The following is a 20,217-nucleotide window of genomic DNA, read 5'->3' as shown; positions in this document are numbered from 1 at the left end:
AGAGAATGAGCATGATGCTATGCATATTGATGAAATGAATATCTCTTGTGACAAGCATGCTTTTGATTATGATGAGAAAAATGTCTTGCTTGACAAAGTTAAATTTCTTGAGCATGATAGTTGTGAAAAAGATAATTTGATTAAATTACTCAAAGAAAAGGAATTTAGTGCTTTGCAAGAACTTGATAAGGCTAAAGAATCTATTAAAAAGTTGACAATAGGTGCTCAAAGATTAGACAAGATAATTGAAGTAGGTAAGCCTTTTGGTGATAAAAGAGGTTTAGGCTATATTGATGAATGTTCTACTCCTTCAAGTTCTAAAACTATCTAGTTAAAGCATCTCATAATATGCCTAAGCTTAATATGCCTAAACTTGTGTCTAAGCATGTTAAATCTAACTTGTGCCTACATGTCATTATTGTGGTGTTGAAGGCCATATTAGACCTAAGTGTTTTAAATTGAAATATGTTCATACTACTTCTCCAAGAAGAATTTTTTTTCAAAGGGCAAAGTTTCACAATGTTCCAAGGAATAATTTCTCCAAGAAAAGTAGAGTGCATAAATTTGTTGTAAGAGATAAATCTTTGCATAATGTTGTTTGTTCCTCATGTGGCAAGTTTGGACATACAACTTATTCTTGTTACTTGTCTAAATCCAATGCCTTAAATGTCTATGCAAAAATGAAATGGATTCCCAAGTTTGTCAATGCTAACCATCTAGGACCCAAACAAGTGTGGGTACCAAAGAATCACACTTGAACATTTGTGTTTGTAGGTTTGTTTGAAAACCTCTAAGAAAAACAAGTGGTACTTGGATAGTGGTTGCTCGAGGCACATGACGGGAGACCCATCCAAGTTTGTCTCTCTCTCTCCAAAAAGGATGGAGGTCTTGTAACCTTTGGTGACAACAAGAAAGGTAAAATAATTGTTAAAGGTAGTATAGGTAATGAATCTTCTATTTTAATTGAAAATGTACTTTTGGTTGATGGTTTGAAGCATGATTTACTTAGTATTAGTTAATTGTGTGATAAAGGCTTTAGAGTTGTGTTTGATAAAAAAAATTGCATCATTGAAAATGCTAGTGATATAAAAGTTATATTTATTGGAAATAGAGATGAAAATATTTATACTATTGATTTGAATGATTGCTCTATTAAGGATAAATGTTTATCGGCTTTGCATAATGATTCTTGGTTATGGCATAGAAGACTAGGATATGCTAGCATGTACTTAATTTCAAATATTTTCAAGAATTCTTTGGTTAGAGGTCTTCCCAAATTTAAATTTGAAAAAGACAAAGTTTGTGATGCTTGTCAAATGGGTAAGCAAACTAAGTCTTTTTTCAAATCTAAAAATGTAATCTCTACAACTAGACCCCTTCAACTATTACACATGGACTTATTTGGCCCTTCTAGAATTGCTAGTTTGGAGGAACTATTATGCCTTTGTGATAGTTGATGATTTTTCAAGATTTACTTGGGTTTTGATGCTAAAACATAGGGATGATGCTTTGGAAAGCTTTTCTAGTTTTGTAAAAAGAGTTCAAAATGAAAAAGGTTTTTTTATTTCTAAAATTAGGAGTGATCGTGGAGGAGAATTTGATAGCAATGCTTTTGAAACTTTTTGTGAAGAAAATTGTTTTTCTCATAACTTCTCCTCTCCAAGACTTCTCAACAAAACGGTGTAGTTGAAAGGAAAAATCATACTTTGCAAGAATTTGCTAGATCAATGTTGCATGAGTATGGTTTACCTACATACTTTTGGGCGAAAGCCGTTAACACTACTTGTTATGTTTTAAATAGAGTTTTAATTAGACCTTCTTTGGATAAAACTCCTTATGAACTTTGGCATAACAAAACTCCAAATATTGGGTATTTCAAAGTTTTTGGTTGCAAATGTTTTATTTTGAATAATAAAGAAAAACTTGAAAATTTTGATTCTAAGACGGATGTTGGTATTTTCCTTGACTATTCCTCTACTAGTAAAGCTTATAGAGTTTTCAATAAAAGAACTTTAGTAATTGAGGAATCTATGCATGTAGTATTTGATGAATCTTGCAATGTTATTTCTAATGGGCCTATTTATAGTGATGTTTTAGAGGGAAATTTTGGAGATTTACTTGTTAGTGACAAAGGCAAGAAAATTGTTTCAAGTAAGCAAGAAGTGAGCTTAATCGAAACATCCATGCCTAAAGAGTGGAGGTATGCTCCTTCCCATCCCAAAGAATTAATTCTTGGTAATCCCGAACAAGGTGTGAAAACTCGTTGCTCTCTTAATTTGTTTAATAATCTTGCTTTTGTTTCTCAAATTGAACCAAAAAGTTTTAAAGATGCCGAAAATGATGAATTTTGGATTTTAGCTATGCAAGAAGAATTAAATCAATTTGAAAGGAATAAAGTTTGAGAGTTAGTCCCTAGGCCCTCTCATGCTTCTATAATTGGAAATAAATGGGTCTTTAGAAATAAAATGGATGAAAATAGAAATATCATTAGAAATAAAGCTAGACTTGTAGCTCAAGGTTATTGTCAAGAGGAAGAAATAGATTATGAAGAAACTTTTGCACCCGTTGCTAGATTTAAAGCTATTAGAATGTTGCTTGCTTTTGCTTCTTATAAGATTTTATTTTGTATCAAATGGATGTGAAAAGTGCATTTTTAAATGGTTATATCATGGAGGAAGTTTATGTAGAACAACCTTTGGGGTTTGAAAGTTTTGATTTTCCTAATCATGTCTATAAGTTGAAAAAGACTCTTTATGACTTAAAACAAGCTCCAAGAGTTTGGTATGATAGACTTAGTAATTTCTTGCTTGAGAATGGATTTAAAATGGGTAAAATTGATACTACTCTTTTTATTAAGACTAAAGAAAATGATATGCTTTTAGTACAAATATACGTGGATGATATTACTTTTGGTTCTACTAATCTATCTTTGTGTGAAGAATTTTCTAAGTGTATGCATAGTGTTGAGATGAGTATGATGGGAGAACTTAGCTTCTTCCTTGGACTCCAAATCAAACAACTCAAGGATGGTATTTTCATAAGTCAAGAAAAATATACAAAGGATTTGCTCAAAAGGTTCAAATTCAATGAAGGTAAAATTGCAAAAACTCCTATGAGCACATCCACTAAGTTTGACAAGGATGAAAAAGGTAAGTGTGTGGATATAAAAACTTATAGAGGCTCTAATAATCAATTAGCGGATATTTTTACTAAGTCTTTGAATGAAGCAAACTTTTGCAAAAATAGGCTTGAGCTCGATATTATTCGTTGTGATACCTCTTGATTTTATAATTTTACTTGTTAAATCTTTTAGAAGGTATTTTGATAGGGGGAGATATGGAAAACATGTGTTAATATTCTTAGGGGGAGTTGTGCTAAATTTATGTTCATGTTTTTAAGGGAAACATTTATGTAGTTCTAAATTTTTCTTAATTATTCTTTTTGATGATTCTAAAGGGGGAGAAGTTTAAGAAAAATATGCTATAAATTTGTTATGATTTTGATTGTATTAATTAGGGGGAGAATTTATTTATTTATTTATTTTTTAGTGAATTTCAAGAATGATCTTTATGGTGATATGTTGAATTTTATTATGTGCTACATATGGTTTACATGTATTTCAAGCTATTTTTCTTGAATGGTTTGTCATCATCAAAAAGGGGAAGATTGTTGGCTTTTTGGCCCTTAATCTCAAATTAATTAATTTTAATTAATTAATTAATCAATGTTTTGATGATAACAAACTCAATTTTTAATTACTGAAAATTTTAGTGTTTTAATATATCCATAGCATAGAGCTCGGAACAACGATTCCAACACCTATTGAGTCACTCAAATCGGAGCTAAAACAAAGACGATATGACCGAAACAAGTCTATAGACAAAATACCGTGGTGGATGATGTGGCATAACCGAACCATTTGCATGTAGACATGTGGCAACATATTGGTTGCATGGTGGATCACTAAGAGATTAACATATGATGGACTTTTGATTTTTGGATTGATTTAAAATTAAAAAAAAATTGAAATTAAAAAGAAATTTAAAAGGAAAATAAATTTAATATTATTTTATGTTTGTGTCTAACGGCTAGTTTTTTACACATAGTATGTTTTTTATTTTTGTATTGACTTTAAAAAGAATAAATTTAAAAAGAAAATGAATTAAAAAGGAAAATAAATTTAATATTATTTTATGTTTGTGTCTAACGGCTAGTTTTTGACACATGGTATATTTTTTATTTTTTGGATTAATTTTAAAAAGAAAATGAATTTAATATTATATTTTGTTTGTATCTAATGACTAGTTTAGTTTAAAATCTCCACCATTGATTTTTCTTTTCCAAAATTCAATGGTCCAAATTAATTGTGGTTTCTAAAATTTTTTCCATCTCTATATAAACCATCTTCCTCTCCAAATTTTAAAGTAACAAATTTTACATTTCATAATCCTCCAAAACTCAAAAGTTTCATTGTTGCTCTCTCTAAGTTCCCAATTTTTTTTTTATCTTATTCTTGAGAGAGTGTTATTGTATTGTAAGGAAAAATTTGTTGAGCACTTAAACTTGTAGATCCACTCTAGTGAGAGTTGTATTGTGTTCTTTAAAAATTTTAACATTTGTAATGGTTTGATCCTAAACCGTGGAAAGGATTGGGTTTGCTTTTGAACCCGTAAAAGGAGCAGTAGTGTAATGGTTGGGCTCTAATATGTGGAAAGAGTCGGAAAGATTTTATTCAAATTCCCAAAAAGCGCTTGGGGAGTGGAGTAGGTTGAGTTTGACCGAACCACTATAAAAATTACAGTGTCGTCTTCTCTAACTCTTTTCTTTTTGTTTTTGCAATTAATTTAAGCAATTTATTATATGTTTTAGTTTGTTCTTATTTATTTGTTAAAAATTGATAGAATTAAATTATCACATTTTTGTCATCTTATTTGTTGCATAAATTGAATTTTTCTTATTATTTATAAAAGGTGTATTAATTAGTTTAATTGGGTTAATTTAGAAAAAAAAGTTTAATTAAACCCTATTCACCCCCTCTAGGGTTGCCATATCAATCCAACAGAAGCAAACACTTCAGGTCAATCTCGTCCTTCTCAATCGTTAAGAGTGTTTCGACGTAGTGGGAGGATTATATCACAATCAGATCGTTACTTGAGTTTTAAATGAAACTCAGGTTGTCATACCAGATGATAGCATTGAGGATCCATTGTCCAATAGTAGGAAATGAACGACGTAGACAAGGACCAATGGGTCAAGCCATGGACCTTGAAATGGAGCCTATGTACTTCAATTCAGTACGAGAACTTGTAGATCTACCTGAAGGGGTGAAACCCATAGGGTGTATATGGATCTACAAAAGAAAGAGAGGTGTAGTTGAAAAGGTACAAACTTTCAAAGCTAGACTTGTAGTAAAATTTTTCCCTATTGCTATGCTTAAGTCTATAAGAATTTTCTTATCCATAGCCACATATTATGACTATGAGATAGGGCAAATGAATATCAAAACTACTTTTCTAAATGGCAATCTTGAAGAGAGCATCTTTATGTCTCAGCCCAAGAGGTTCATAGCCCAAGGTCAGGAGCAAAAGTTTGCAAGCTGAATCATCCATTTATGGATTGAACCAAGCATCCAGATCTTGGAACATTATGTTTGATACTGTGATCAAATCTTTTGGTTTTGATCAAAACGTTGATGAACCTTGTATCTAGAAGAAAAATCATCAACGATAAAGTAGTTTTCTTGGCATTTTATGTGGACAATATCCTACTCATTGGGAATAATGTAGTGTATCTTACCGATGTTAAAAGATGGCTAGCAGCCCAATTTCAAATAAAAGAATTGGGAGAGGCGCAGTATATTTTTGAGATCCAAATCATTAGGGACCGTAAGAATAGAACGATGGCTCTGTCTCCAATAACTTATATCTACAAAATGTTGACTCGATTTTCGATGTAGAACTCTAAGAAGGGTTTATTACCTTTCAGAAATGAGGTCATTTGTCTAAGGAATAGTGTCCTAAAACACCTCAATAAATTGAAGATATCAGACGTATTCTCTATGCCTCAGTTATGGGTAGCATAATGTACGTTATGCTTTGCACTAGGCTAGACATTTATTATATAGTAGAAATAGTCAGTAGGTACTAGCCTAATCCTAGGTTAGACCACTGCAGTGCCGTTAAGAACATCCTTAAGTATCTTAAGACAACGAGGGACTAATGGTGTATGGAGCTAAGAATTTGATCTTTACAGGATACGCCAACTCTGATTTCTAAACTAACAATGATTCTAGGAAATCCACATCATAATCAGTGTTCACCCTGAATAAGGGAGCTGTAGTATGGTATAGCATCAAGCATTGATGTATTGTAAACTCTACTATAGAGGCTGAATATGTAGCTGCTTGTGAAGCAACAAATGAAGCAGTTTGGCTCAGGAAGTTCCTAAGTGATTTGGAAGTCATTTCAAACATGGACTTGCCTATTACCTTATACTGTAACAACAGTAGGGTAGTAGCCAACTTTAAAGAGCCTCGTAACCACGATCGAGAAAAACATATTAAGAAGAAGTATCACCTAATATGGAAGTGTTGTATTCATTTTCTCTTAATAAACCTAAATACAATAAACTAACATCCTAGGTTGTCTAATGAGTCTTGAACTGTATGTGGAGACATTAGGGATCAATGTTCAAGATACAGTCTAAAAGGTCTATAGTATAGGGATAAAGCTGGATATATCCTTGTGACACTATGGATACGACTCACTTTGTATTTGATATAAACACAATGATCCAATACATTTGTGTAGATGAGATTAAAGTAGGGGTATCCTACACAATGAGTTTACATAAGACCAGACCAAAAAATAGTAACCACTAGATGCAACTCTGTTGACTAGTTAGGTTTTTATTTCAATAGGATAACCTAGGAAACTTAGTCTTAATCTTGAGTCTATTATGAACTTCTGTTTATGAAGGATTATCCTTTTATTTGTATGGGTGAGAGTGGCTAGTTTTCCAACTCAATATGCCTATCATTTTGAGGACAAGACTGAATGGGGTGCTGGGAACATAATAATACAATATAAATTTTACTCCTTCCTGACAATAGGGTAAATAGATGAGTGTTCCCTTCGGTAGTGTCTTTGGGACTTGAACAAAAGGTCATGCCTTCTCACTGACCCAAGAGTGGTTTTTGTTTAATGATTGGACTATAAACAGGTTGTCCATTAGAGGAGCACTGATATTTAAGGATAAAAAGGTAAACCAAGAGTAAAATGGTAATTTTGACCCGATTGATGTTACGAACACTCGTGAATGACTAACTTGCTGTCATTGGTCTATATCCGTAGACACAGAAATATATCTACAGTGAAAAGAGTGAAGTTATGGGTCTTTAGTGGAGTGTACCTACAGTTAATGAATATTGATTAATGTGGTTAATGAGTTTAGTCAATTAATCTCTTATATTGAAGCTTTTGATTTATAGGTCCATGAGGTTCCATTTCTAGTTCAAAAAGGGAATTGAGGTAATTATGTCTTGAATGGAGTTTGAAATGTTCAACTCAAGGAAATAGTATAATGTATAATGATACATTATAATATAAAGTTTATGTTTTAATTAAACTTTATAATATAAATTTAATTTTGGATATGATCCAAAATTAATTTATGAGAGAATTAAATATTTGAAGGTTCAAATATTAAATTAATATGAATTTGATTGATGTTAAAACTATAGGTTAAAATTAATGCCTATTAGATACACAATAAAACCATAGGTTATGAGAGAAATATAATTGAATATGATTCACATGTAGGTTAAATTAAATATGTGATATTTAATCTAGTAATTAATTAATTGGAAGATTAATGAATTAAATCAAAACTATAGGTTATGTGAGAGATGTTCATTTAGATATGACTTAAATGAAATTATTAATTAAATTAGATTTAATTAATTATTAATTATTTTAAAATTAATTAATTAAATTAAATTTTTTATCTTATTAAATCAAATAACTCCCACGTAGGAGAGTTATAAAAAAACGTGGGATAGCTCCCTCGTTTTCCTCTCTCTCCCTTGGTTGAAATACCTGCAAAAGAATGAAGAAAATTTTTCAAGAATGAAATTTTGCAGAAGGGTTTTGTGAAAAAAAAAAAAATTCTTTTCTTTTACCCAATTTTGAGATGGTTTCTACAAACCAAAACCAAAATTCTCAGAGAATATGGAGGTTTTCGAATTGGTGGTGTTCGTGTGTTCAATCCATAAGAGAATTGACGTTTTCCATTCGAGTCATCAACGAGAGTAAGATTCTTCCTTTTCTCTATAGGATTGAATTCCTATTTTTTAAAGTATGCTTAACCTAAAAATTTTATTGAGATTTTTAGGTCTCTCTCTCTCTCTTTTTTTTTTTTTCTTTTTGTCAGTGTATTGGTATTTCAATTTCTTAATAGATTTCGAGTTAGGTTTTGATTACTCCACTGCATTAGGGCTTTTATCCCTATAATATGCATATAGTGGAGTCGTATAAGTAAATACAGGCGGGTATTAGGTAGAAAATATTTTTATATATCATAAAAAGAGTATATCTTAGAAATTAAAATATCTACTCCTTTCTTTGAAGTTAGAAGTTCCGGTCAAACTTCCAGATTTGTTGTACCAAAAAGAAAGTAAATAGATATTTTATGTAGCAAAGTATTAGTAAATACTTACTTAAACCTGACCTTTTAAAAGTTTAAGGGCTATCAGGAGCCTTTTCAAAATGTAGAAACTGAAAGAAAAAAAAAAAAAAGAGGAATAAACTTAAAAGATTTTACAAAAATGAATCTTTAGATCTTATTATTCAATCACCCATGTGCCTAAAGTCTAACAAGTTGGAAAAGTAAGTACAATAATTAAACTTAGGTTAAAATAGTAAAATAAATAGACATGTGAAGAGCAAGGTCCGATTATTTAAATAAACATAAGAATATGATTTTCTCTAATACGGTGGGGTTAAGTGAAGAACGTGAATGTTAATGCATCATTATAAATTTATAAATCACGTTAATTAAGGATTATAATATTATTATTTAATTCAGCCTATTACCCTTTTTCTTTTTCTTTTTTTATTTTTTTACTTAGAGGGAGTTGGGACCTATTGGATCATATTTTGCCGACAATGAAAAAGATAAAATGGAAATTTGGTTTATTATCTTCTTTTTTTTTTTCTTTTTTCTTTTTTGGCTTTTTCTCTTTCTTTTTGGATTGGCTACTAAAATATTATTTTAAGACTTGTGACCGAGTGAATTATAAAATTAAAGTAATTCAACTATTTATATTTTTATAATTTTAAAAACAAAGAACAACCATTTTAGTTATTTAAATAATTTAGCCATTCTTGTACGAATAAATTAAGAAATTTGTTTTAGAAGATATCGAATCAAGCATGAACTCGTTTAGCATCACATCTTATATAAATATTTAGGGAAAAACATTTAAATACCGAAGACAATTTCTTGATTTATAAATAAATCTTCATCTTAATGATTAAGATTGAATTTTTCGTAACTTCTTAGTGTAGGAGATGTGCAATTCGTTCACCGGCATAATAGGGATACGATTACAAACAAGTGATCAACATTGAAGAATGTATTATATTGTAGGTGTTCAATGACAGTCATTTTTAATGTAGAATATTGTACATACTCACATATATTTTTATATTACCAACGTTGAAATGTCAATTTGTTACCGTAAATCATTCTCACTTTGACTATATCTTATAATTAGATTTCATAAGTGAACAAATTGACATCAATAATGTCCTCTTAATATGGTGAAATTGATCGAGAAATATTATCAACATGTGGTTCAGCCCATCAAATTTGTCAATAAACTAAGTCTCAATAATTTTGTGAAACATTTGTACAATTTAAGTATTGAAATAATTGTTCAGTTCAGTGATAAGAAAATAGATTCTTAATCTTTTTCAAATTTTGATTATGAATATCTAATTTACATGTGTAATTGGTAATAATAGTTTGATCCTACACAAAGGGACGATTAGAACAAAAGTGGGACATTTTACAAATAAGTTTTTTTTTCTGATAAATAAATTTTAGTTTCTAATTTTTAAAAAATAGAGGGAAAAAACAAGAAACATTAAATATTATGAAATGGGGCTAAGCATTATATTTTTTGAAATTTTAGTAACAAATGAAACAAATTTTATTTCATAATGCTTTTAAAAAAATGGGCAGACTTCAAATTTTAAAAAGAGAAAAGGAAAAAAGAAAAGAAATTAAGAAAGAAATGACACTATTTGATTGGATTTTAAAAAAGAAATTATAAAAGTTTCCTTTATTCTATATTTGGGTTGTAGGAAAGTTTAGCATTCTTAAAAAGAAAAATGTGTGGGTACATTTTGGGTTATATTAATGTTTGTGTAATTTATTTAATTGTCTAATCATAAATTATTATGTAGTAAGTTTTTTATTTAAAAAAATTATATTTTCTTATATTTTTTTTATTGAAAGAAATATATGGAGATAAGTGCTTATATCTGAGTATTACTCTCAAATACCAACCATTCTCATTCTCTTATAATTTTTTTTATGAGAAATTATATTTTGGCTAACTTAAAAAAAAAAACGCACCAATTTTATTTTTAGAGGAACAAAGAAGCCTCTCACTAACATTATAATGATCATTTTTATAATTTAGAAGCAAAATTGTAACAAAATAGTAGTTAAGAATAAAATTAAATCAAATAAGTTAGACAAAATGTCCTTAGTTGGTTTGAATTTTACCTTTTAACATTTTAAAAACCATAAAGGCATTCATTTTTATAAAAATTTTATTTGGTCTCGATAAACAGGCATACATACTTTTTCTTTTTTTGGAAAAGAAAAAGCAAATATGAATATATAAAATTAATTTTATATGAACCAATGAAAGAACTCAAAAAAAAATTAAGGAAAGAAAATTGATGTCTTACAAAAAAAAAAAAAAAAAAAAGAATTATAGTTTAAATTGATATAATTTTTAGTAATTTCGAGCTTTAGTTGATGTAACCGCAAAATTTAAGGGCCCTCTATATTCTGATAATTATGGATATGCCCCGGACTTTTTTCCCGACATGCATAAATGACACTCCGCAAATGGTGATATAGATTTCTTCTTCATATCAATTTCGAATTTTGTCCTTACTTATTGCAGTAGTTTTGTTATTATATATTTATTGTTTACATTGTTTTTAGTTTATAAACATTTTGTAAAAATAAAATAATAATAAATAAATAAATAAAATTAAGATATTTGCAAATGGGCAAGAGATATTTGATTTAGATACCCCTAGTTTATTCACCATCAGATATTAATTTAGGTGGGACTAAGAACAAAAGAGAGCCAACTCATGGGTTTGATTTAGATACCCCTAGTTTATTTGTTTGTGTCAAGTAGGATTCTTTTTCTCCGAGGATTAGGGTTGTTCAAAAAAATCGATTACCTGAAGAATTTGATCAATCCAACTCAATTTATACCTATTGAGTTGAGTTAATAAATGAAAACTATATGAGTTGGGTGGATTCTTAGATTCACCTAAAATAACCGAAACCAACTTGGACTTATTATTAATTTTAAAAAGTATGCTTCATTTATTCTTCAACTACTCCTAAGTTTAATTTTTTAGCACTTTGGAAAGAAAAATTTCATAATCTAAATTGAAATTGAGTTATTAATCTTAATTCAATATATTAAAATGATCAAATAAATTTTTTACATATTTTTAGAATAAAAAAAATTTAAATAAATGATCCAAACAACTCGAACCAATCCAACCTGTTGGGTTGGGTTGGGTTGGGTTGATTGTTTAATAAAGTTTACTTGGGTTGAAAAAACTTACTACTCGAAGAATTGTCAGACAAAGAGTTCTCAAATCTGCCGTTGATTCTCTAACTTTTCACTTCTAGTTCCTCTTGTTTCATCTTGTAGAAACAATTTCACCTCACAACAATCTTCGTTGTTGGCCATAGCACAATTATGCCGTTTGTTAAAAAAAAATAGATATTATATATATACCAAATATTGATTTGCAAATTAGCAGACGATGATGGTGACAAATAAATACACGACGTATATCTATATAATGAAATTCGTATTACATTGAAAACATATCTCGATAAATATATGAAATAATATTTATAAACTTTGTAATATTATTTTACTAATATTTGTGTGACAAAAAAAATTGATATGTATATCTGACTACAGTGGAGCAAACCAAAAACTTTGTGTACATAAGATGTATAGAGTTATATATGAATGTCAAAATAAAATAGTGAGAAAAGAATTGACTTTATCATAAATTAAAAAAAATGGAGAAGACAACAGAAAATCCTTTGACAACTTAGAAAACAATAAAAAGGAAAACACCAAAAAAAGAAAAATTGTGAAATATAATTTTTTTAAAAACATGATGTTTAATTAAATTGATAGGTTAGAGTTGATGGAATATTTTGCATTTAATGGATATGTGAAAATGAGATATAATAACTAAATCATTAGAAAGTCTACCAATAATAAAGGAAATAATTTAGTAAAATCTATGTGTATTTAATGTGTAAAGAGAGCCATGGATATAAGTAGGGATGGCAAAATTCTTCGTAGTCGGATCCTCACAGATCTCTGACCCGATCAAAGTGGAGAATCTTCGGTTTGATAAGATTCGAGGTTAAATTGAGAATTTAAATTCGGTCTCCAGTCAAAGACAGAGTCGGACGAGGAGTGAATGCCTACCTCATCCCCAATTCCAAACCGGACCTCATCCTCTCTCGAATCTTTTTTATTGTTTATTTTATATATATGAATTGTAGAAAAAATATTAAAATATATTAATTATACACATATAGTAGATTTTGAATATATATATATATCCATAGCCAAAAAAAAAAAGTAGCTAAGCTATTGTTTTAAAGTTTATTTTCGTAAATTTTAATTTTCTAATATAATAAATTTAATTTTGTTTCTAAATTTATAATAAAAAGTATTTAAGATATATTTCTTTTATTTATTCATTTAAACAAATATAATAATAACAATACTAAATTTCAAATAACAAAAAATAAATAAAAAATAAAAAATGTGGATTTTTCCCCCAATGACCCAAATCTCCGAACGGGGATTCTCCGACCCCAACTCCGACTCTCCAAAATGAGGAATGAGATTGAGACAGGGATGGAAAGTGCATCTCCGACCCTGCTCTGCTCCATTGCCATCCTTAAATACAAAGGTAAATCGGTGTAAAATAAAACGTTTAAACTATCTATTATAAGGGTTTATTTGAAATGACCAGAGAAAAATATGTTTTTCAAAAAAATCATTTTTATTTAAACTCCTTTAATAAAAAAAATATTTAAAAGAAACTTTGAAAGTGTTTGAAAAGTTATTTTGTGTGGTTGTCAAACACTTTAAATTTTTTTTAAATGACTTATTTTCAAAATTAAACACTTGAAAATTTTAACCAAATACATCCTAATTAAATGCTTAGTTTAGGATTGTTGTTTGAAATAATTTTTGGCAACTATACTTCTAGTTAGCGGTTAAATGAAGTAAATTGGTATTTGATAAATTTCAGCTTAAACTTGAAAAAATAGACTATAGTATTTGATAAATAAATACAAAACATCTTATTTGAGATATAACAACTAAAATAGACTTATAAATAAATTTTTTTTTAATTTAAAATTTTAAATATTTGTTTAGAATGATAGATTTGTTTGTTATAGATTATTTTTTTAAATATAAAGAAAAACAGCTTTATTTAAAAAAAAAAAAAAAAACTAATATAGTGTACTTTTTTAAAAAATTGATAAATTCCATTCATAAAAAAATAGAAAATATATTTAATTATGTAGAAATTAATAGATATATAAAATAAATCTTATTTTTAAAATATAAATTGAAAGCTAAATATTCATTAAATACTCAACCTAATTCCAGGAGAATATAAAAATTAATAAGATACTATTTTAAATAAACGTGAAATTATTATGTTTTTAAATGTGATTTTCATATATTTAATTCAAATTTATTTTATAAAAAACGTTAAAAAAAAATAGTTAAGATTAATCTATAATCATTTCTATCTCTAGAAAGCAATCCATAATACATGGAAAAGCCCCAAATGCTTTGATATTTATGAAATTAAGATTGTGTAATGACCTAGAAAATGTTAGGAATTTTTGTCAATTCTAAGAAATTAGGATGAGAAATTTCTTACATCAACTAACTCCTAATTTTTTTCCCACTTTACTATTTAAACTTATCAATAACCACACATTTCATATTTCTTGAAATATTATAACTAAAAAATGTTAAAAATATAAGAAATTGAGGTCAAACATGGGTAAGCATTTTTTTTTTATTTTTAAGTTTTTGAAAATTACGTATAATCTTTTTCAATTTTTTATAATAGTGTTTTTTTTTAAGTAAAGGAGTTAAAAATTCTTAGACTAATTCCTACAAAATCAAGTTTTTAAAAATTACTATTTTTTTCATTTTCGTGAGTGTTCAGGCAACTTACACACACCTTGATTAATCTCGCGGGACAATCCGTCTGACCCTACAACAATTGAGTGTCAAGAAAATCTGTCGGATATTAAATCGTAGGTAGATGGTCATCATAGCTTGAACTCATGACCCCTTCAGCCCTTTTCCTTTTTTTTTTTTTTTTATATATATTCCCACTACCACTAGGCCAACCCATGATGGTTAAAAACTACTATTTTTTAGTTTTCAAAACTTAACTTGGTTTTTTAAAACATTGGTAGAAAGTAAATAACAAACCAAGAAATTTAGAAGTGAAATGTGGTTTATTTGCTAATTTTCAAAACTAAAACCAAAAAATCAAATGGTTACCAAATATAACCAATTAACATAATTTGGACCTGTTTGGTAACTATTTTGATCTTTGTTTACGTAAAATTAAGCATATGTTATTTCAATTTTCTATCATGGTTCACGCTTCTTAACTAAAAGAGTTGAATTTTTAGCCAAATTTTAAAAAAAAAAAAAAAAAAAAATTTAACAAACTATTTTTTTTTTCTTCAATATTTTGTTTGATTTTTGAAAATGCTAGTAAAACATAGAAAAGAAAGCAAGAAACGTAAAATTGAAATAGATACGTAGATTTAATTTTTGAAAAATTAAAAACTAAAAATCAAGTTACTATCCAACGGTACCTTAATAGTAACTAAATTGAGGGGGGAAAACCCAAACATTTATTCTAATTATGATGATTTATATATTAACTCTTGGCTGATTGAAATTAGAAAGGATAAAATAAAAATAAAAATAAAATGCAATAATTTTTGTAGATATAAATAAATAAATAAAAAGAACGAGGATAGTAGGAGTGTTTATGGATTAGATTGGGTTGAGGTATTTTTTGGACCAATCCGAAATTTCGGGTTGGTTTGATTGGCTACCCCCAATGACCCAAATAAAGTTTTCAATTCCATCCAATCCAACCCTTAAAATTCGGATTGGGTTGGATTTAGTTGTCAGGTTATATTTTTTTTTAATGAAAAATATGTAAATTTATATAAAACAGATGACTAATAATTAATATCTCATAAAATTAAGATGCTAAATACCAAATATTATAAATTTTAAACAAAAACAAATATCATAATAATATTAAAAGAAAAATATTAAAAATTCAAAAGTTAATTCAAACTTTAAACAAAGAGGTATATATATATACATAATTCGGGTTGGGTTGGGTCAACCCAATTTTTTTTAACCAATCCACAACCCAACCTTACCCAATAAAAATAGAAAAATTCAACCCAACCTAACCCAATCCAACTCTTACATTTTGGGTTGGATAGTCTGCATTGTTCGAGTTGTCGGATTATTTGAATACTCTAGAGGATAGTGACACGTGGGGACAAAAAAATACAAATCCCCTTCCACTGCGGAAAAAAGGGAAAAAAGAATAAAAAAGGTGTTCCATGCACTTTCACGTAGACGACCCATTTTTATAACATTCTTCCCCTTATTAAAATTTGACTTTCTCCAAAACCCCTCCACTTTTTCAACATTCTCTCTTTTTCCCCAACTTTTACCCCCAATAATAAATAATAATAATAATCCATGCCCTTTATTGTTCATCAAGTCCCATCTCCTTCTCTACCATTGCAAACACAACACACACACAGCCATCTAATTAAATCCCTCTCCCAAAAAAAAAAAAAAAAAAAACCTCCTCTTTTATGGGGGCTTCCTTTGCCAAGGACTCCGCTAATTTCTCTTCCTCTTCTACCTCTTCTTTCGAAGATATACCGGAAAATTGTATTTCCATTATCTTCATGTATTTGGATCCTCCCGAGATCTGCAATCTCGCCTCTCTTAATCGCGCCTTTCGTGCTGCTTCTTTGGCTGATTTCATTTGGGAATCCAAACTCCCTTCCAATTACAACTTCTTACTTCGTCGAGTTCTTCATCCTCTATTGAGTCAACCTAAGAAAGAGATCTTCGCTAGGCTCACTCGCCCCTATCTCTTCGATCATGCTACTAAGGTAATGATTATCTATATACAGATTTAAACCTCTAATCTTTTACTTAAAATTAATAATTAAAAAAATGTGTGTTTTTATGTTTCTTTTTTAGGAGGTTTGGTTGGATAAAAGTTCTGGAAATAATTTCATTTCGATTTCATCAAAGGCTTTGAAGATTACAGGGATTGATGATAGAAGATATTGGAATTATATTCAAACTGATGAATCAAGGTGAGGAACAAACAAACACAACACACTTTATTTTTTATTATTATTACTTTTTTTAATTTCAACTCTCTACATAAAAAAAATAATAGAATAAAATAAAAATCAGTAATTTTTTGGGGTTGAGAAATTTTTTTTTAAAAAAAAAAGTGTGAAAGGGCAATTAATTTGAAGGGGAAGGACAATGACAGACAATAAGGACTTTTTCAAAGGAGTGTAGGCTATGAAACTTGATTGTATTCTATTTATTATTTAGACCCAAATTTAATTTTTTCTATTTATTGCTTTTTTTGCAAGTTGCTCAAGAACAATTCTTCCTTATCTTTTTTTTTTTTTTAATTTCTTTTTCTTTTTCTTTTTCTTTTTTCCCCTCCACAGATGCTGATGGGTCTTTTCAAAAAATATAAAGGAAGAAAGATCGTGGATGATTATATTATCTTTGGAAAATTATATTTAAAATATTTATTCAAATCTTCTTTCATAAAATCCTAATTAAGTTTTTTTTTAATTTTCCATTATGGTCCCATAAGTTTTAAATTTTAGATTTTGGTAAATTTTTTTATTCCATTTCCTCATCTTACCTTTAATTTTTAAACTTTGAAAAAATATTAATATAGAATTTGATTATTTTATTCATTTCACAAGAACTATATCCATTTATGAGCCCATATACCTTTTTTTTTTTTTTTTTTTTAATTAGGCTTTTTGTTTTGGAGAATTGTTCATATTTGGCTTCAAATACTAGTTTCGGTAGAGATTTATTGACCATATTATGTTTTTGTCAATTAATTTATTAAAATATTATTATCAAAGACTGCTTTCAAAATAATAATATAGAAGACTAAAGTCTAAAATGGCAGTCTTTGTAAACCATAAGATAAGATCCATCTAATAATGTTTTCGTTTTTCATTTTTGTCCCTCGTTTTTTTAATTGGAACTATCTAAAAGCAAAAATGTGTTTCATAATTTTTTTTTTCTTATTAAAAAAGAATCCGAATTAGAAATGTATTCCTGGTTTCTTATTCTCTTAATTGAAATAAAAAAATTTAAGAAAAATAGTAAAATTATTTTAAATGAAAAAACTATTAAAAATATTTACAACTAATAACAAATATCACTATTTATCTGTGATAAACTGCGATAGACAGCGATAGACTACTATATGTGATAAACTACGATAGATAATGATAGACTACTATCTGTGTCTATCTGTGTCATGATAGATAAAGATGGTAATCTATCACTGTCTATATAAACGGTGATATTTTTCTATTATTTGTAAATATTTTAGTTCATTTTTCTATATTTTAAAAACAGTCTAGGAAAATATGTTTGTTTAAAAAAAAAACAAAAAGTAGTATTTGTTCACTCTTCCTATTAAAAAAAACAAGTTAAATTGTAAATGTAATCCTTGTAGTTTGAAAAAGTGGAAAATCAGTCTCTAGTTTATACTTAAAATTTAATCCTTGGGATTTTATCAAACCGTAGGGAATATTTATGAAGTTTTGTCCGACATTAAAAACTACAATCTTAATTTTTAAAACTATAGAGATTAAGTTCTAACTTTTCTCAAACCATAAAAACTAAATTTATAATTTAACAAAATAACATTTGTCTCTTAAAAACTCTAATTTTCCAATAGTATGGATTAAAAGGTTGAAGCTTGAATTTCCACTTTAACATCTTATTCAACCAAAAAAAAACAAAAGGGCAAATTACAAAAATCACCCCTGAAATAAGGTGGTAATTGCAATTACCTCTCAAATTTTCAATTGTAAAATCTTCAAACTTCTACTGTTGTTAAAATCGAATCCTCAAACTTAATACTGGTTGTATAAATTGGACCCTCAAATTATAAAAATTAAACCTTTGAATTTGTACAAATGTTTCAATTTCATTACGTAAGTTTGAATGTCTAATTTAGTACCTATATAAGTTTGAAGGCTAAATTTTTTTTAATTGAAAGTTTGAAAATATAGTTCCAACTATCGACATATTTTAAGAATATTTTTTTACAGTTTGTCCAAAACAAATGGTAAATTGCAAAAACCACCTTTAACGTATGTGATTTTTGAAGCTACAGTCTTAGTAAGTAGTAAGAAAATTGGATGATTTTGAAAAAGGTGCTGGTAATTTGACAGGTTTGGGTCAGTGGCATATTTGAAACAAATTTGGTGGGTTGAAATAGGAGGAGAATTGGAGTTTGAGTTGCCTAAAGGAAATTACAGTGTATATTTCAGGCTTCAATTGGGAAAACCTTCCAAGAAATTTGGAAGAAGATTTGTAGATATTGATCAAGTTCATGGTTGGGAACTTAAGCCAGTGAGATTTGAAGTCTCAATTTCCAATAATGCCCAAAAAGCTTCATCTGAATGCTATTTAAACCAATTTGGGAAATGGGTTTTGTATAAAGTGGGAGATTTTAGTATTGAAACCCATAATTTTGTAGCCCAAATCAAATTCTCAATGATTCAAATTGATTGTACTCATACTAAAGGTGGCCTTTCTGTGGACTCTGTCTTCATTTGTCCCAATGATTTTAAGCCCACCTTCAAATGATCATCACTCTAGGGATTATAACTAATGTCGGTGGAGGAGAGAGGGGGCGCAGATCTCTGTTTTGGATATAATTTTTGGCTGAGATTTGTTTTTGTTTTGGTTCAATTTTGTTTAGGATTGTGAAATTGTTGTTATTATGAGATTGGTGTACAGAAATTCTTGGTGAAAAGAATAATGAAATGGAAAAGATGTTCTTTGTGTACTTTTTTGGACCCGTTGTAATATAACAATCGGATTCAAAATATTAGAAGATACAGTACAATGCAAAAGAATTTGCAGATATAGCAAAATTTATGTCCAAATTTCGGAGCCTATAAGTGATAAACTATATTAGAAAGCGATAGAATCTATCATGGATAGATTATCTAACGTATATATAAAGTCGGTGAACTTTGTACTTTTCTTATTTATCATTTTTTAAACATCAGTAAGATGTGTATAAATTATAGTGTTTTTTTTTTCTATTGAATTATATATATATATAATAGACTACATATTGAGTTACAATTTCCGAATTATCACTTGTGATAAAGAAACAGAAGTGAGATTTGGGTTTTGCAGTAAAAGAAAGAATGCTTTTGTTTTTATTTTTTCAATTTTTTAAAATGAATTTTGAAATGCAAAGCAAAAAATGTTTTAACCAATCCCAGAGTTATTGTATAGTGCAATACTTCAGCTCAGCGACCGGACTTTTTAATAAAGTTTCAATTAATACACTTCCAAAGTTTAGAAATACAAATTGAGTTTTTCCCTCTATATATTTGCTTATGTAACAAGTTTCTATAATGGATGTTTAAAAGTACTAAGATTATAAGCTATGTATTGAACGAAATTGTTTTAGGATCCCAAATTAAGAACTATAACCTTAGCCTGGAAGGAGACTTTGG

At 28.4% G+C, this 20,217-nt stretch overlaps 1 protein-coding gene across 3 annotated transcripts; it reads left to right on the top strand.

Moving 5' to 3' along the window:
- Positions 1-16,013: 16,013 nt before the first annotated feature.
- On the top strand, positions 16,014-19,532 carry LOC120092460 (F-box protein PP2-A14). Of its 3 annotated transcripts, none has more exons than XM_090308208.1 (3): positions 16,014-16,566; positions 16,658-16,776; positions 19,012-19,532. In XM_090308208.1, exons 1-3 carry the CDS (start codon positions 16,261-16,263, stop codon positions 19,328-19,330), a joined length of 744 nt encoding a protein of 247 aa, XP_090164334.1. In that variant the 5' UTR covers positions 16,014-16,260; the 3' UTR covers positions 19,331-19,532. The 3 variants fall into 3 exon arrangements, with proteins under 3 accessions (XP_090164334.1, XP_038906479.1, XP_090164335.1); XM_039050551.2 differs by having other exon boundaries at positions 18,913-19,532; XM_090308209.1 differs by having other exon boundaries at positions 17,149-19,532.
- The last annotated feature ends 685 nt before the right edge of the window (positions 19,533-20,217 follow it).

Source organism: Benincasa hispida, chromosome 12, assembly GCF_027475165.1.
Source record: "Benincasa hispida cultivar pf3 chromosome 12, pf3_genome.v1.1, whole genome shotgun sequence".
In the NCBI taxonomy this organism is placed as follows: domain Eukaryota; kingdom Viridiplantae; phylum Streptophyta; class Magnoliopsida; order Cucurbitales; family Cucurbitaceae; genus Benincasa; species Benincasa hispida.
This window is presented reverse-complemented; position numbering and strand designations above follow the sequence as displayed.